Raw genomic sequence first — 17,419 nt, forward strand, 5'->3', positions numbered from 1 at the left:
TGTATAAAATTATTAAAACAGTTCTTTTTATTTTTACATAGTAATGTTTAGAGTATTTTACTCCCTTTTTCTATCCTTCATCTTTCTGTTGCTTTTGCTATTTCCAGAAGGGCCAAGCTGTTAATCTACTGGTTTTAGTGGGCTTTTCTGCCCAGTAAAATCATGCACACATGAATCTTGCTTCAGCACTGGCAACATCTTCGAAACACAGTTCAACTGAGAATTTCACTCTGCATACTGAGCACATGCTAAAAGAACCTGTTGGACACCTCTCCACAAATCTTGCTCCGCTTTTGCAGCAGGGTTTCCTTGCTTAAGTAAAACCGCTATCACATTCACACTGTGCAAGTCCACTGTGGCCTCTCCATCCTGTTTTCCATGCTAAGAAGCTCCAAACAAAGTAGGATTCATGTGTGCACCCACTGACTGCTCAGCCTGGGCAGTAAGACTCACACAAAGCCAGCCAGTGGACAGTTTGTCTCTTCGAGGAATAGAAAAAGCAGCAGTGAAAAGACTAAAGGAGAAGTAAGAGTAGAAAAATCTTAACAGTTAATATGTAAATCTGTATATATAAAAATGGATACATTTTAATTATGCCAATAATTGTAACAATTCCTATATATTTTGCCATTATATTTCCACACTTCTTTAATCTTTTACTTATTTATCTCTGTGCTGCATCACCATGTTCTTCTTTTTTATACAGATACAGCTTATTCTTTTTTGGCACCACCGTGACTCAACTGAAAAATGTCAGTCAATGATATAAACCTTGCTTGAGGCTTTATTTTCCTCTTTGATGCCACAGTTTCAATTATTTTGTCTTTATAGCAGGCAATCAAAGTGCTTCCTCATAAATTGCAGCTATTTTACTTGATTGAGATTAGCTGCTTTCTGGTTCGTGTTGCGTAACATATAACAAACACTAGAAAGAACATTATGTAACGACACCATTATAAAGACTGACAGGGTTGCATAGACTTGCTAAGACAAGAAGGCTTATTGTTAATGACCGCACATCGAAGCTTTTTTGTAATATTTCCAGTCAATGCTGGCTACAGTCAGCAGAATGAAATAACATCAATCAATATTCTATTGAACCTGAACAAAATTCCTGGAAAAGCTTTGAAAAACTTGTGATGCTTCCAAAAAAAAAAAAAAGAAAAACTATTAAATATAAAAGGATTAGCCGGGTTTACCTGTGTGCTGTGTATCTGTATGCATGGCATGTGTTTTAGCAAGTGGACTTGCATGTGTTTCTAAATGAGCACCAGCTGGAATAAGTGAAAACATTTTTGGTTGAAAGTGCTGCTTTAGAGCATTTTGCCTGGATGACGGCACGCTGTAAAGATGATTTAATGCTATGATTTCAGTGCCTGAGAACGTCAGTTCAAGTCACAATGATGTGCATCTATAAACCACCTTCAGGTGTTTTCATTCAAGTTAACTGGAAGATAACGAGGCAAAGAGGGTTCTTACCGCATGAGATCACAAACCTGCCTACGATCAGCATTACATTGGCATAAAGTTTTATTAAATGGCATTATCACAAAACTAAAGGCCACTTTATCTTGTGCGTGATGGGTGTTGTTTCTGTAATACTTCACATCACTACCTCATGTACAGCTTTAATCTATTTGACTACTTTAAGTATGTCAGAGTCCATGACACCCAGCTCCACTTTCATTCAACACAACTACTTGCTTGCACCCATACCTGCTCCAGTATGGTTTTTCTCTTCTTGCCATCGGTGACAGTGGACAATTGCATGTCTCCCATTTTCTTCATTTTCTCATCCATGTCAATCTTCTGCTCCAGCTTGCGGATTTCAGTTCGCAGCAGTCGCACGGTGTCCTCCCTGTGGTGCTGCCGAGCAAGAGCGGCAGCACACGCAGAGTGGATCGCTGTGATCCAGTTCTCCAGCTCTGTTTGGCCCGATGTCTGAGCAGAAGGGAGGAAAGGATCTTGACAAAACAGGTAACAATGGCGAGTAGATAAAATCAAGAAACTGGCAGCTAAATGAATTGAAGCATGACTCCCAATATTGGCCTCTGGGAGAAGGTGGTCATTATAATCTCATCATCATTTTATTACTTTCTTCCCATTCATGAATTAAATGTCACTGAGGAGAGCTGTCATGAATATAAATAGACACATTTTAATATTACACAATGGTCAGTCTGGTGGATCACTGTCACAGTATGACAGTGTGGCCTTTAAGCATGTCAAACATAAACACAAGGACACACGCCTGCCTATCTCTCGCTCATGGTTAACATGTGAGCCACACACAAATCCCCTAGAGAAAATTAGCTGTCTTCTTATTTCCATTCATCTCTGTTTCTCTTTATGTTTGATGTTGGCATGTACAGTAGCGCCACATAACAATGGAGGGATTGAAAAACTCTGAGGCTCCTATGAGACTATATGCAGGAATGCCACTGTGGTTTAGCTTTAACTTGCATAAAATACCTTCATGCCAGTAACGGACCTGTTTTGCAACACAGATGTTTTAAATTCCAGTGGCTCACCTGGAAGAGGAAAGCATCTCCCACTGAGTTGCTGAGACAGAAGACAAAGTCTTTCTTGGGATGTTCAGGTACAGCCTGGACAATGCTGTTCTCTGCCCACAACGCATGTTTAGGAACACTGTTGTGGTCAATACCTGAACGCCCATCAGATTCATACAGGAAGAGGGTGCAGCCTTGAAGGACACACAAGAAGAAATATGGAAAAGCAAAAAACAAGAGAGAGAAGGTGTTTTACTGATGTGATATTAAGCACTGGTAAATCTAGTATAACAACAACAACAAAAATTCTTATTTAAATTGTGGACCTATATTGTTATTTGAACAACCAAAGGTTATCAGTACAAACTCATAACATCGTATGAAAAAGATATTATTTTTAGGGTGATGCATGGAGGAGTGCAGCTGCAGATGTTCTATCTTATGCATTTCAAGAGGATGGGATTAGATTAGACATGGATTCCTCCGTAAAATTAAATTGTGATGAAGCTGAGAAGGGGGAATGTAAGGCCACATTGGAAGAGTGTGAGAGAGGACAGTAGGGGTGACAACCAAGGGCAGGGAATGTGTCAAAGCTGATGTGAATGCAGTCTAACGAGTGATAGAGTGTATGGGAGATTAAACAGCTTTGGGTTGTTTATCTGAATGCGATTTTGTTTAAAATTATTATTTTTTTAGTTGCAGAAATATTTTAAACCCAGCCACGGAGGCCACAAGCCAGTGAACTCCTATTGCCGGTTTGGTAGTGTCAGGGAAAGCACTCTGTGTAAAAAATCTGTGCCAATTCAAATATGGGGCACAAGAGAGGTGAGGAAGAAAGGAGTGCAGACAGGGTGGAGTGGGTGGAGACAGGTGTCAAGGTGATGTGTCAGACAAGCATAGCAGCAAGAGAAGCAAGACTGAGATAGTTTAGACCCATGCAGAGGAGGGATAGTGAATATATTGGACAAATGATGTTGAATATAGAGCTGCCAGACAGGAGGAGGAGAAGAGATCACAGAATGGATGTAGTGAAGAAGAACATGCAGAGGGTTGGTGTGACAGAGGAGGATGCTAGGGGTGGAGGCTGTGGTGACCCCTAAGGGAAGCAGCCAAAAGAAGAAGTTGCAGAAGCATTTTAGCAACTGGTAACTGTTGCTAAAATGCATATTAAACATAAAAGTACTAAAAATCTATGCAACACCTTTCAGAGAAACCCAGTAGTGTTTCCACTTGCGTCTTGCTGCAGGTTCCACCTTCTTGTTCTTCTTATGAACCAGGAAGTTCTTCACAGCCAGAGCCCCTGCTTTCCTGACTGTGCCTTGTGCACAGCCAATCACAGCGTCAGATGGATACACACTACTGAGTGTGCCGCTACTCTGCTCATCGCTTACAGCAGAAGATGCCTCCTCTGTACAGTCTCGGCTCCGATTTGTCTGACAAGAAAAGACGATGAATTAGAAACGCAGGGAATTTACCTATATTTTACAGAAACGCACACACACACACATGAAAAATGTAACCTACCCAGGCTTGATTGTCTAGCTCCTTCCGGAAATTTTCATAAACTCCCCCTTTGCCTCCTTCGCCCCCTCTTCCTTCAACTCCTCCTGCACTGCTGCTCCCACTGTCGCTCCCATTAAAAACACTGCTCTCTGTAGCCGAGTACACTGAGAAAGAGGCCGACATGGCCTTACACCGCCGGGAGACCAGTTCTCCATCTCCATCTATCTCTGTGGCAACGCCGTCGATCCCACTGTCGCCATACTCGCTCCCCTCACCCAAAACACCAGAGATGTCCTGTCATGCAGAAAAACACAGCAGAAACAGATAAGGCATTATTAATGCATGTACAGAAGCTGATTTATTTGCATCATCAAACTATAAACTAGTGGCATACACACACACACAGCCTGACCTGGATAACTAATTTCTCAGTCTGCATAACACAAGAAGTTATTTCTCTCAGATCGACCTGACAGCTTAGGCTACACAAAATGTTGCTGTGTTTGCATTTGTTTGTATACATGAGCTGCTAGTTGCATAAGTCTTCATGCATTTCTGATAAAAGAAGGGTTTCCACTTTAAGCATGACATCCTCTGTGCTTTCACCAAACTGAGTCTCCCTCTGTTCTATTTCTTTTTGTTTTGCTGTGTTGTCAATCTATTTATATCCAACAACCCCCTCAGCCTGACTAGATGAATTTATAATAAGCACTTAGGGTGATCTGCTATCCAAGGGTGCTTGGGGGTTCCAGGAATGCACTGAATGAAAAGCCTGGTTCAGTATTTTAGTACTTCTTATTTGGCAACTCTGTTTTTATCAGTGACACATGGTAATATTACTTATTCAACTGATTTAGTTTTTATTTTTGACTATGAAATTTGTCATTAACCAGCCTCTTGGTGATACATCAGGGTGAACTTTACTTTCTTCTTCTTACTCTTTGACTTAATCTGGTTTAGGAAGACGATAAAGAAAATCCTGTAGATAAAGTTCAAAGTTCAAAATGTCTTTGTTGTGGATATTTACGCAGTTCAGTTCAGTGTGTGAGGAAGGGACACAAAGCCCTACGTTGACTTTCAATCTGACTATCTTTCTGTTTAATCCCTTTCCCAACTGTACAAATATACAAACATGCTTGGATGTGCAAAGATATGACATGCATATACACAAGTCCACAGCACACACAGGAAATTCCTGTGGTTGTCAACAACATGTTAATTGCTCGATGAACTGGTGTCCACTGTCATGTCTGTGAAGGCACTGAACTTCCTGGACTGTACTGGTAAACAACGTCCTCTATTATTCTAAGTTTAGAAGTCTGTATTTTTTTTCCAACAAGGACAGACAGAATGCCAGACAAAAGTAGAGAAAGAAGACTTTTACCCTGATTACTGTTTCATCTGATTTGAATACTTATCCATATGCATACTCATGAAAAATGCTCAAACCTGAGTAGTCTGTGCGCGTCGTCCCTGGAAGGTAGGGCACGGTGCAGCTGGAATACCCAGACCAGCCAATCCTTCAGAAAGGCAGTGTGAGCGCCGGCAGGGGAGCGTGAAAGCTCCATACCCCCCACCATCCTCCTCGGTTGGAGACATCAAACCCTCCTCCACTTCCCCGTCTCCATCGCACTCGGCTTCTCTGCGGTTTTTAATGTAGCGGCTCCTTTGCCCCCTGAAGCCAGGACTCTGCTGGCTGCACAGATGGTCCAGAGACGATGCCCTTTCAGTTGAGCCTGGAATGCATGCAGGTTGCAGAGCGAGGTGTGAATTTGTGTGTGGGCAAGGTGAGTTCTGATTACTGTCAGTTACTTTCAGTTAACTTTGCCACTTTTAACCTTCTCCATATGTGCCTGTGTCCTTCTGTGAAACTCTATGATTTTCCTGAGTGATTATGATTATGTGTGTGTGTGTGTGTATGTGTGAGACAAGACCATACATTATTCTGAATGAGCCGTCCACTCATGGCAGCGCTGAGGCCTTCAGCAGTTAAGTTACCAGCTACCGCCTGCTGTCACGCTGAACCCCCACAGCTCCTGCACAGTGCCAGTTAAGCTAACAACCCCGTGATCAGCTGAACTGCTGCAACTGATGGATGGCAGCTAACCTTCAATCAGCAGATTTTCTCAGATCATTTTTCCCCACTCAGTGAGTGCCTGCGATTTTTACCATCTCCCTCCCCCTCATCACCTGTTCACTGAATCAAATCAACAACCATGAACATGCACCCCTGAACTTTTTTTCACTCTTCAGCCATTAGTGATGTAGCTGTCCTCATTTTCCCACAGCTACATTGTTTGAGTTTTTTTTCTTTAATTAGTTCATCTGTTTATTTCTAATTATATTATTTACAAGAAGAAATATCATCTAAATCTATGTGTATTTGTGTATACCCTCACCTGTACTGCCTCTAGGGCATGCAAACTGCTCCTCCTCCTCTTCCCCTCCATCAACCATCTCCTCTGTGCTGGTCAGATGCTCCTGGCTGAGGTCTGACATAGAGAACTCCAGGCTGTCTTCTCTCCACATGTCTGCTGACTTTGACCGCTTCTTTTTATTACTCGCTCCCTCTCGAGGTCCTTCAGTCATTTGTTGTAGGTACCTTTCCTCTCCAATAGCATCTCCTTCCCCCATTGAGTCCTCTCCTCCATCCTGAGCAATAGTGTCTGCCTCTGAGGTGTCGGGAGTCGGCGTGGCCAAGGGGTCGTCGTCGTGCTGATAGGACTCGGGCCTCATTGTCATAGCAACACGCTGGCTCCAGTGAGGGTTGATGCCAAATTTGTCAAACTCATCTGCTGCATTGAAAAGCTCCAGTCCATTCTCTGCTAAGGATTGTGGGATGCTCGGGGTGCTGGAGGAGCGGGTTGAGGCTTCGGAGTTTCTGTGACTCTGTTTCACTGAGGAAGAGTGCCTCGAACGATGGTTGATTTGCTGTTTGTTGGAGATACGGAGTGAGCGGGAAGTGTGCTTACGTGAGAGATGTCCTGGCACATCACCATGGATTCCACTGTCTCCATTCTGACTCTCCACATTTCCCATGATTTAACTGTGGAACAAATAACAAAGTTCCCATTTTGCATAATTTGGGCAGCCTCTTCTTATAAGATTAGAAGTCAGATACAGAAGTATTTTTAAATTATTTAGTGATACCTAAGCCATATCATACATGTTCTGTATATCAAATGTATTGATTTTATTGAATGGGTCTTGTATGCATCAGTCACACAAAATGAATAACACCAAGTTGCAAGGAGACCAAAGGAACAAAATAGTTTTCAAAGAAATAAGAAAAGAAATCAAAACCTGCACTGTCCATTTGAGGGAGGTACTTTATTAGTAGGTTAAAATGTGTTTGTGTATTATATATTATATATTCCTAACAATCCATATTGCTAACACTTAGAAACTTTGAACCAGTACTTAAATAGCCTTCTGCGAGACTTATATGATGCCTTGACAAACAAGTACTGCTGGTAAGACGGCCCATCACTGTGCTGCGTGAGAGATCTGATGGCCCATTAACTAATAATGATGAATCAAAGGTATGAGTAGTCTTTGTGACTTGCAGATGAGAGGCAAATACCAGTTTTCAGCTTTTTTTTTTTTAAACTAAGATATGATTTGTACAGCACACTCAAATGTGGACACTCATGGATAAAAAGCTTGTTAAAAGTTTTTCTGTGCTGCAGTTATGTCTCAGCCTGCTGTTCATAATGTATCAAAATCTTATTCACTTTTTTTAGTGGTGATAAAAGCTTCAAAAATTTTAATTGGCTAAAGTTACAAATCTCTAAACTCTGACTAATTTAAGTCTTCTCCCAGTGCACTTTTGAACCCCAACACAAATGCAGTGCAGCACTTTTCTCCGCGAGTGGTGTGAAAGTTATGCACTAGCCATATTCCCAACACAGCCAAGACGATCAAAGAAATCACTTTATAGCTGCGTTATTTTGATCATAAAGTTATCTCAGCAGCCCACTTCACCTCAAGCTCTCTGTTATACAAGCACATGGAAGTGCTGAGTCAAAGGCTGCCAGATCAGTTTGTCCTCTGAGAGTCACACACCATCAAACCCACACCATCAGGTTCTCAGTGTGGGCTCAAACTGCAGAGACACTGGTGAGAAAAGTGTTTTGGGTTTTTTTTCTTTTTTTTGGCTTGTGTTTAGCCTATCAAGCCTTTAAAACTATTATGTGTGGATATTTTAGCATTGCTGAGATACTAAAGTGTAAAAGCTGTGGTTACCAATGATTAAGCAGCCACATCACCAGCTTCCCCGCATCAGAGCGTTGTCATCTTTTACCGGCTGCATAATCCTGCACGCATCCTCACAGGGTGGTGTCAGTTTGCCCTGAGAGAAACAAGAAGAGAAAGAAGTCTTCAGAGGCGCTCTCACAACTTCAAAGTGACCTGATATGTCAGACACACACAGAGGAGAAGTGAGCAGACAAGAAGAGGAAGCTACTTCTAAAAGTACTGAAGGAAGACCTGCCCAGTGTGTCACATGAAGCTGGTCAAGTGAAGTTGAAAGGACAGCTGTGAAGTGTACAATATAAGACAGTCTGTAGAATACAAATGTGCATGATGAAAGGGAATAAATCACACTATTTTTTAAGATTGGAAAAAAAAAAAAAAAGCAGAGAAACAAGAAATAATCAAACGCACACATACAAACAACTCATCAGAAACAAAGAAGAGAGGTATTGTCTGAGCCTGGAGGGATTTGGGGGAGGAGGGGGTGGAGGGACTCACAAGCAACCACATTTTCTTCAAACTCCCCTGAAACTCACTGCCCACCAAAACCGTGCAGACGTGTACAGGCGTGCGCACAAAACATTTTGGGAAACACCCCCTGTTCGCTGCAGACAAAGAGAAGTGCACACACATACACACCATTAGCGAAATGACAGGAGATGAAAGAAGCTATGGAGACAATTTTGCGCTTAAAAACTCAATTAAATGATCCATGCCAACACGACCTAATTTTCTCTAATACCAGCCCTGAGCTGCTTAGAGTAGACTGAGATTTCCATAATGTGCTATGCATAGTGTGAAGGAATGCAAGTGCAAGCATGCTTGCTGTTGTGAACATTTGCCCAGTAGTTAGTCTTATGCAAACACATTTGACTGCAGTGGGATAAGCCAATAAGCAGTAAAATGATGGAAGTAAGCCCTCATGGTGCCGTGTATAACAATATATTGCAAAGCAGATGGCCACTAGCGTACTGTTTGGAACATCTGTTTGGAGCGACCACATCTGGTGAGTCACCTGTTTTTATAATGCAAAAGAAGCATCAATTTTTCCCCCGAGGTCTTCAGCGCTGGTATAAGTCAAATCTTAATTTCACCAAACTTCAACCACAGCTGCTATTTTTTTAGTATAGTGTTACTGTATTATGTACAGTAATCGGACAACACTGCAGATTTGTTTATTCTCTGGGGCAGAAATACAATAAGTCAACCATGTTACAGTTACAGAAATCAGAGTTCTGAAAACAAGAAGTAAACAGGGCAATAAGAGAAGTGAGCGCATCTGCTGAGAAAACTAATGGAAACTACAAAGAGGGTTTTCAAGTCTGATTTTGCACCGTGCCACTATGTCTCACCCCAGCTGTGGGATGCAGTTACATAAGCTTAACCTGACCCTGATACATTGCTCCTGCCTCTCATGCAGCCCTTTATTTCTCATCTCTCCTACACCCTCTGTCCCACTGAGGCCAACCCACGTGCCCCCCCACACACACACACATACACACACACACACACATACACACAAACACACACATACACCTCAAAATCATTAGGTTGAATATTTATTTTGGGGTTAGCCATCCTCTGCTGGTATCATTGTTAATAATTACTTCAGTGACTTCATTGTCTCAGCTGGAATGATTTATAGATAGATAAACATCTGGATTAAATGTAAATCAGGAACTCACTCATAAAAACAGCAACAACACACAAAACTGCAAGGGAAAATATATATATATATATATATATATATATATATATATATATATATATATATATATATATATATATATTTTTTTTTTTTTTTTTTTTTTTTTTTTTTTTTTACTACTACTAATGACCCTTTCCCTGAATTTACATTACATTTGCAAACCCATATTGTTCAGTCTATGTCAGGGAGGTGCAAAACACACACGCACAAACACACACAGGTCAAACAAACAACACACTCCTGAGTGACAAAACACAGGGGAAATCAAACCGCTGCCTTTCCTCTGGCAGTGTACAGTCTAAAATGTTTAGTCTCTTCGGTTTTTGCTCTCCCTGTGCCCCCCAGCACGGCACCGCAGAGGTAGATGGAGAAGGGTAACACGGAGAGGAGGGAGCGCTCTCTGCTTAAACCCCTGTAGAGCTGAGAGGTGAGGCGAGGCTGGAGGCGAAACACATGAAGCAGGGGGTGTCACGGCTGGTACAGACAGAGAGCTGGAAAAAATATATTGGGGTGCTGCGCTATGAAAAGAAGTTTGATAGAGAAAAGTGGGAAAACGGGGAGGAGGAAGAAATAAAGACGGCGTGAGAGGGAGAGATAAAGACAGAGAAATTGGGGGGTCCCATTGTTGCTGAGCTTTAAGTGGATAAGTAGACATGTGCTCAGTCTGCCTCTCTTCAGGCTTAATTGAGGGAGCCGAGACAAAAGAGGAAACATAATTATTCGCTCTCTTTCTCTGAGCCTCTCATTCTCGCAGTATATTAACGCATCCAGAGAGTGTATTAACACAGTGCCCCATGCAACAGCAGCCAAAGCATCATTACCACGCACGCATGCACACTCACAATCAAGCACACACATACACACTGAGAGGGGACAAAGAACAAAACTGAAGAGAACAAAATTCCATATTTACTATACACAACTCAAGAAAAAAGATTTGTATCATCTAAATACGTCGCTAACAGCAGCAATCACATCTGTCTGAGCATAGATCACATGGGGCTGAGTATTAACCAGAACTGGAGGTGCTTTTTACCTACGCTGCCAATAACAGCTCCCTACTGGAGCTGTCAAATTCATTATGCCACATTGTGACTGTTACATTAGACAGATGTTCAACACCTATAGGCCCGTACGTCTGTCACCTAACGCATGAACATAGTTTTCTGTGGTACGCAGCGGAGTGCTGTGGACTAAAGGCAGACGCACACTTTCAGTCGCACACACCTGCACAATCCCAAGAGAAACGAGAGCTGGTTTTTCCGAGTCACAGCATGCGCTCACACTTTTTGGAAAAATACCAAAGGCCTGTCAGAACAGCCACAGAGCAGGCACACCCTACTCTCCCCTGCCAATCTTTTCATCTCTGCACCTGTCTCACAGCTCCGCCCTACATGACACACGGCTCAGCTCAGCAGACACAAACCGCACATGACGCTGATGTGCAATGCACTGTACTGTGAATGAAGCCAAACAAAACATGTCCCTTGTTTTCTTTTTTCCTGTCATTGTCTGCACTGTATTCTGGAGAAGGATGTTGAAATCAGACACTGATTTTCCATCATGAAATCACTGAGTACTTATTGTTAAACGCTCGTTGTTACCCAAAGACAATGACTCATCACAATATTTCACAAATTTACTTCTATGGTAGAAAAATAGCGTGTCCTAATTAAGATTAAACTACCTGTGCTCATTCGTTTGAGCACATCTAAGTGTTTTAGTCTTGGAGTCATTTTCAGCGATTAGTTATTATTCACACGGTATTACACACAGTGATGAAATGAAACATACTCTCAAGATTTCCATACTAGTTTAGGGTGGGTAATTTTTTTTTTTAATAACACCATAATGCTAAGTTATTAAGTCCAAAAGACCAGACAGTCACTGTTGGCGCTCAAATGCTTTTGGCCACTTTAAAGCCCTTAAATGAAACCTTTTAGATGTGCTTCATCCAAAAACCTGAATAAAGACGCTTTAAAAAAAGAAGATCAAATAAAAATAATCCAGTCTAAAAACTGCAACAGTGACCAGTCTAGACCAGAAAAGCTCCCAGTTTGACTGGCCTCTCTGACCTTTCTCTGCATCTTCAAACTATAACATCAAGCTCTACAACACATGACGCAATTACTGGAATCACCCTTCCCTTAGGCCTTTTCAGGAACCTTTCACATTCTTTAAATTGTTACCATTCCCCCCTCCCACTAGGCAGAGAGTGAGCTCACTGAGGTTTATGCTTACTCTGGGGAGTTAAAAAAAAAAAGGAATTCCTACTGGAAGAAATTTAATCCAAAAGCAAGCCCAGACCAACTACCATGGGAATGTGGCAAAAAGGCTTTATCAGAGTATCTCTATGCTCCTTTTTTTGCATGCACACCTGCACACTTCTACAGAAACACACCTGCACATGTATCTGTCTACACCTTCGTCATCTTTGCTCTTCTTTGCACCGAGCAAATCTGCTAACATGTGAATCAGAACTGGGTGCAGGAAGGCTCTTGGTCCAAAGAAATAAGAATCATGAGGTTTATAAGTACACATCTGTTTGCAAGCTTAGGTGGGTACATGGTTCACATCTGAGGAAGAACCATGTCTATCTAATGCCAAGACAAGAGTCAGATATGCTTTGAAAATATACCATTGTTGAGACGGTAGTGCACACTCCACTGCACTCCCACAGTTCCTTTGAGTTTGCCTGAGACATCACCAGCAGAATTCCCTGGAAGAGAGAGATTAGCTTCTATTCATCCTTCCAGGATCTGACAAGGCACACGCCACCACCACCACCCCACCCCCCATTCTAAGCTTAAACACACATGCACGCACACAAACAGCGTGCCTACAAGCACGAGTCTCGGCTGCTCCTTAAATCAAACAGTAATTTCTTTTAACTGGCGAGACACAAATGATAATTCCTTCCTGAAGAGGGTTTTCATTTTGAGGCCACAGAAGCATAGCGCAGAAATGACAGAACAAAGTGGAGTGGGAGGATACGAGAAGGTTGTTATTCATTCACTATGGCCCCCTCAGTCTGTCCTCCTCTAACACAGAAGTGGAGAAAATTAGCTAGGATTCTATTTTTGGAGTAACAAAACAAATTCAGGGCCACTGCCTTAAAAAAAGAATGTGGCAGAAAGTGGATAAAGAAAGATAAAACTATATAAAAATGGTGGAAAAGAAAAAAAAGTGCCACAGAATGGAAACATGACATGAAAGATTTTAGATTTTGGGTCAGTGTGGCAACTGAGGATCAAGTTTAAAAAAATACATATATAAAGGGCAGTGGAATTCACTGCCAGCCAATTCACTCTGCTTGGCTCCTCAAGTGTCACTAACCTCATTAAATACGCTCCTCTGGCTTTCTAAGAGCTTACGCTATATGCTCCTTAACTCAGATTTCAGTTGACTGTCTCTGCAGCAGGGTGCAGTCAGGGATTACCATATTTTAAAGAAGATTTTCTTCTACCACCCGCTCTCCATTGAACGAGAGGCCCGGGAGAGTCAATGAAAGTGTGTAGATTTCGATGCTCTGCTCAGTAGCTGCTGCTGTAACCTCAACTATCAAGAGTCCCTGCATGAATTCAAAGTCAGGAAACCCCACAATTTAACCTCCTATTGCAATGCAAGGCTTTTACACTAGAAGATCAAGATATCTCGGCGTTAAATCCTTCTCTGGCTTTTGTTGTAGGTTAATATGTGACATGAAAGCCTCTCACTGATAAGCTCAAAACCGTGTATTGCAGCAGGCTGAATGGCACGTGACAAATTAGCGTGTGCGGTTTGTTAAATATTAATAGATTGTCCCCTTTTTTTGGCCATTCCTCAATCAACACTCGCTCGCTCTCCCTGATGAAACGGTGATTGCGCAGACAATCGGCTCACAGTCATCAAAACCAATCAACTGAATATTCATGTGGTGATGTTCTGTTTCAAACATGTGAGAGAGAGCAAAGAAGTGCTGTTTAATTATCTAGAAGGAGAGTGATGACATGTTGACTATGTTTGCGTGTGTGTGTTGGTGGACGGAGGAGGAGGCGTGTCACAAAAAGAAGAAAAAGAGGAAAGAAGAATGACGCATTAAGCTAAAAATTGGAACAATGAGTAGACCACAACTACAATTAATTTATTATTATTTTTAATAAGGTAAGTACTATACAAAGGTCTTGAGCCACTGCTCATTTCTTTCTTCAGCCAGACTTTCTTGTAATTTTTTTAAAGTGAGTTTTTTGGGTAGCAAAGGCTTTTTTTTTTTTGGTTTGCTTGTTTGTTAAGGTACTTAACAGTGATTTATGAATCAAGCATAAAAACTGTATCTAACTCAGGAGATGAACCAGTGTTGCGTCTACAAATGACAGACAACTTAGCAAAGAACCCTTTTTAAATTGAACTTTTAGGGACTTTTCCCTATTGCAAAAAGACATAATTTGTTCATATTTCTTTCCCTGAGTCTAAACAAGTGAAGGACAAAAGAAGATGTGGCAGACCTAAAATACTATCTCAAGCAGGTATCTGAAAGTCATGTCCTTAAAAAATAAGAAAAAATCCAGTAAAGACCTGACACGGGACCTGAGTATTCAGTTCATTTGATCCATCTATTGTTCACTGAAGTCTCATCAGAAATGGTCTAAGTGGAAGAGTGGCTGGTAAGAAGCCATTCTTAAGGCCAAATTACTCAAGAAGTGAACTGAAAACAAAAAGCAACAGGTATTATGGAGTCATAAATTCAAATCTGAAATTTCTGGGCTCAAATCATCAACATGTGCATAGGAGGTCAGCAGTAAGGTCAGCAGTGAGTGTCTACAGCCATCTGTAAAACATGGTCAGCCATGGTTTGGGGATGCATTTCAGCCAGTGCTGTTGGGAATCTTGTAAAAAACTGATTACAATTGGAGAAAAGTGCCATCAGATTTTGTTCCACCTTGGAATACCATCTGGAAAGTATCTGATTGGCAATGGCCTCATTTTTCAGCATGACAATGATCCCAAACATCCAAAGAAGAGCTTTGAATGTCCTTCAAGAAGCCTGGAGAACTATTCCTGAAGACTACTTAAAGAAATTACATGAAAGCTGCCTCAGAGAGTTCAGGCTGTGCTGAAGAATAAAGGTGGTCACACCAAATACTCACTTTTAAGCTCGTTAGAATTGTACAGACTTTGTTTTCGTCTTATATACTGTATTTTCCTTTGTGTTTGCACATGTTTCATTAAATCGCTGCACCCTTTTTCTTAGCAAACTATAAAGAAATGCGGGAGCTCAAGACTTTTATACAACACCATAAAGACTTAAATTACCTAATGAGTTGTATTTCCCCTACAGTCTCTTGGACCACTTTGGAACTGTTTTTTCACTGTTGCACTGAAGCGCACACTAGAATCTTGCTCTTATTCTTGTTCAGTAACACTGGATGCTTTGCTACAATTTTGCTGCTGTGTGTGTTTTTTTTTCTGAAATGAACTGAGACAAATCCCCCTCAGGTATGTTGACATGGTAATAAAGTAATGAAATGTAGATGTAACACTCTGTCACGGCCTGCTAAGCCTTAAGTAATTAAGAATTTTATCACATTCACTGTATGCGGCTGTTTCATGAGATTTAAAAATAAAACTGATTTCATGTGTAAGGTTAAAATAATGGCCAAATCCAAACAATCTTAACATAAGCATTACATACTATCTTCAGAAATGTAAGTCAAACCCTGGCATCACCATAAAGTCACACACTGACACATTTCGAGACCCGCAGACAAACTCAAAGTGGCTTCAATGGAGCCAAATTGGCGGGTAATACTCCTATTGTGCTCTGTGATGGCTGAAGGGACAGTGAAATAACAGGGCGGCTGAGTGGGTGAGAGGGAGGGATAAGAGGGTTTTAGGCAAAGGTAGACTGATTGAGGTGGGAGGTTGAGACAGGGGGATGAGATGAGAGAGGCAAGAGAGTCTGGAAAAAAAAAAAAAGATGATGGTGGTGAAAGGGGGATGAGAGGCTGTTAATGTGACGAGGAGCTGGTGGAATCGAGTGTTGGGCCACAGGTAGACAGATGAATGATGTGTGCTGAGGTGGAAGGAGACACGAGAGGTAAAGAGGTGTAGTGGTGCTGATAGGTCCTGAGGGGCTGATAGAGATAGATGTTGTGTCAGTTCAAAGTAGGCCAGATGTGAACAGAGCTGATTTGTTGTCAGTAACGACATAGCTGCAAGACTATCCGGAGAGAGCCATTGAAGAGGTTATTGTCTGTGTTATAGTGTGTTTGGGGGCGACCAAACTACTGTTTCTAAAAATGATGGGGAGAGTTTGCTACTGTTATGATGAGAAAGCTCAGATATCCTTGCTCTATTTAATTAGCCTACAAAATTGATGTTGCTTGCAGAAAATGGGAATTGTCCTCATTAGCCAAACTATTGTGATTTAGGCTGTATTTTTGTAAAAATACAACACTAATATTTTCACACAAACTAAGATTATCCATATTGATGTAATACTTTGACTGAGTTGTTTACACAGGACTTATAGGATCCTGTCTTTCCCAGTAATCCCAGTATACATGATCTGCTTGAAAATGGCTATTAACCCAAATATGTAAATGGGGTTCTTTGCTAATTCTACTTCTGAGCTCAGTGAAACAATAACAGTATGATTAAGCTTTAACTATTACAGCAATGCCAATGCAAGTTTACTCATATTATTGAATATGATTGAAGATTTCAGAGTAATGCAAAGAGAGTTAATAATATGCAATGCAACACTTATTACTTAATTAAGATTACTGCTGAAGCTATAGCACTACCCTAATCATCACCAGAGAGCAAGAGTGAAGCTTTGGCATAACAACAAAACAGGTAAGGGGTAGATTAGTGGGCACCATGGGAGCACGAGAAAGAGAAAATTAAAAATGAAAGGAAGAGATGGTTTTGAGACAAAGGGGGAAAAACATCAAAGTACAAACCTGTCAAAGGTAATGTAATGAAAGATGGTAGCAGCAGAGGAATGGGCAGCGCAAAGTGGGGCCTGTGGGAGGTGGGGGAAGGGAAGAGCAGGATTTGGAAGGGGAAGTTATCTTAGTGCATCCATACACCTGAGTCAATAGCAAGGCAAGCAAACAAAGCTTAGCTTGAAGGAGACACAGAAGACAATGTACTACAGTGACAGGGGTAAGAAATGCTCAGGAAGAATGTGACAGACAAACATCAGCCCACTGTGCTGGGTCTCAGGCCAACATAGGTCACAAACCAACAAAACAATACAGTGCAACATGTACACTGCTGAGGGGAATTAGGAGAAGAGATGATCATTTTTATTCAAATATAACATAAAAATTAAACACAATTACTCGTTCTACTGGCCAAAAACAATAACTATGGTAGCTACTGAAAATATGGCTGACACCTGAAGCTGAAGTTTTACATAAACGTACAGCCTAATTCAAAGAACATTTGGAGATACAAA

At 41.4% G+C, this 17,419-nt stretch overlaps 1 protein-coding gene across 1 annotated transcript in view; it reads right to left on the reverse strand.

Moving 5' to 3' along the window:
- The window catches only part of LOC115792050 (T-lymphoma invasion and metastasis-inducing protein 1-like), a 57,803-nt gene that overhangs the window by 34,378 nt on the left and 6,006 nt on the right, over window positions 1–17,419 (reverse strand). Inside the window, exons 2-8 of the mRNA XM_030746410.1 lie at window positions 8,259–8,364; window positions 6,413–7,059; window positions 5,463–5,749; window positions 4,035–4,307; window positions 3,712–3,943; window positions 2,532–2,704; window positions 1,717–1,941 (exon numbers count right to left, since the gene is read on the reverse strand). Coding sequence (XP_030602270.1) covers window positions 1,717–1,941; window positions 2,532–2,704; window positions 3,712–3,943; window positions 4,035–4,307; window positions 5,463–5,749; window positions 6,413–7,052 — 1,830 coding nt within the window. The 5' untranslated portion in view covers window positions 7,053–7,059; window positions 8,259–8,364. The remainder of the gene's footprint in view (window positions 1–1,716; window positions 1,942–2,531; window positions 2,705–3,711; window positions 3,944–4,034; window positions 4,308–5,462; window positions 5,750–6,412; window positions 7,060–8,258; window positions 8,365–17,419) is intronic.

This window comes from Archocentrus centrarchus, chromosome 14 (genome assembly GCF_007364275.1).
Source record: "Archocentrus centrarchus isolate MPI-CPG fArcCen1 chromosome 14, fArcCen1, whole genome shotgun sequence".
NCBI lineage: Eukaryota > Metazoa > Chordata > Actinopteri > Cichliformes > Cichlidae > Archocentrus > Archocentrus centrarchus.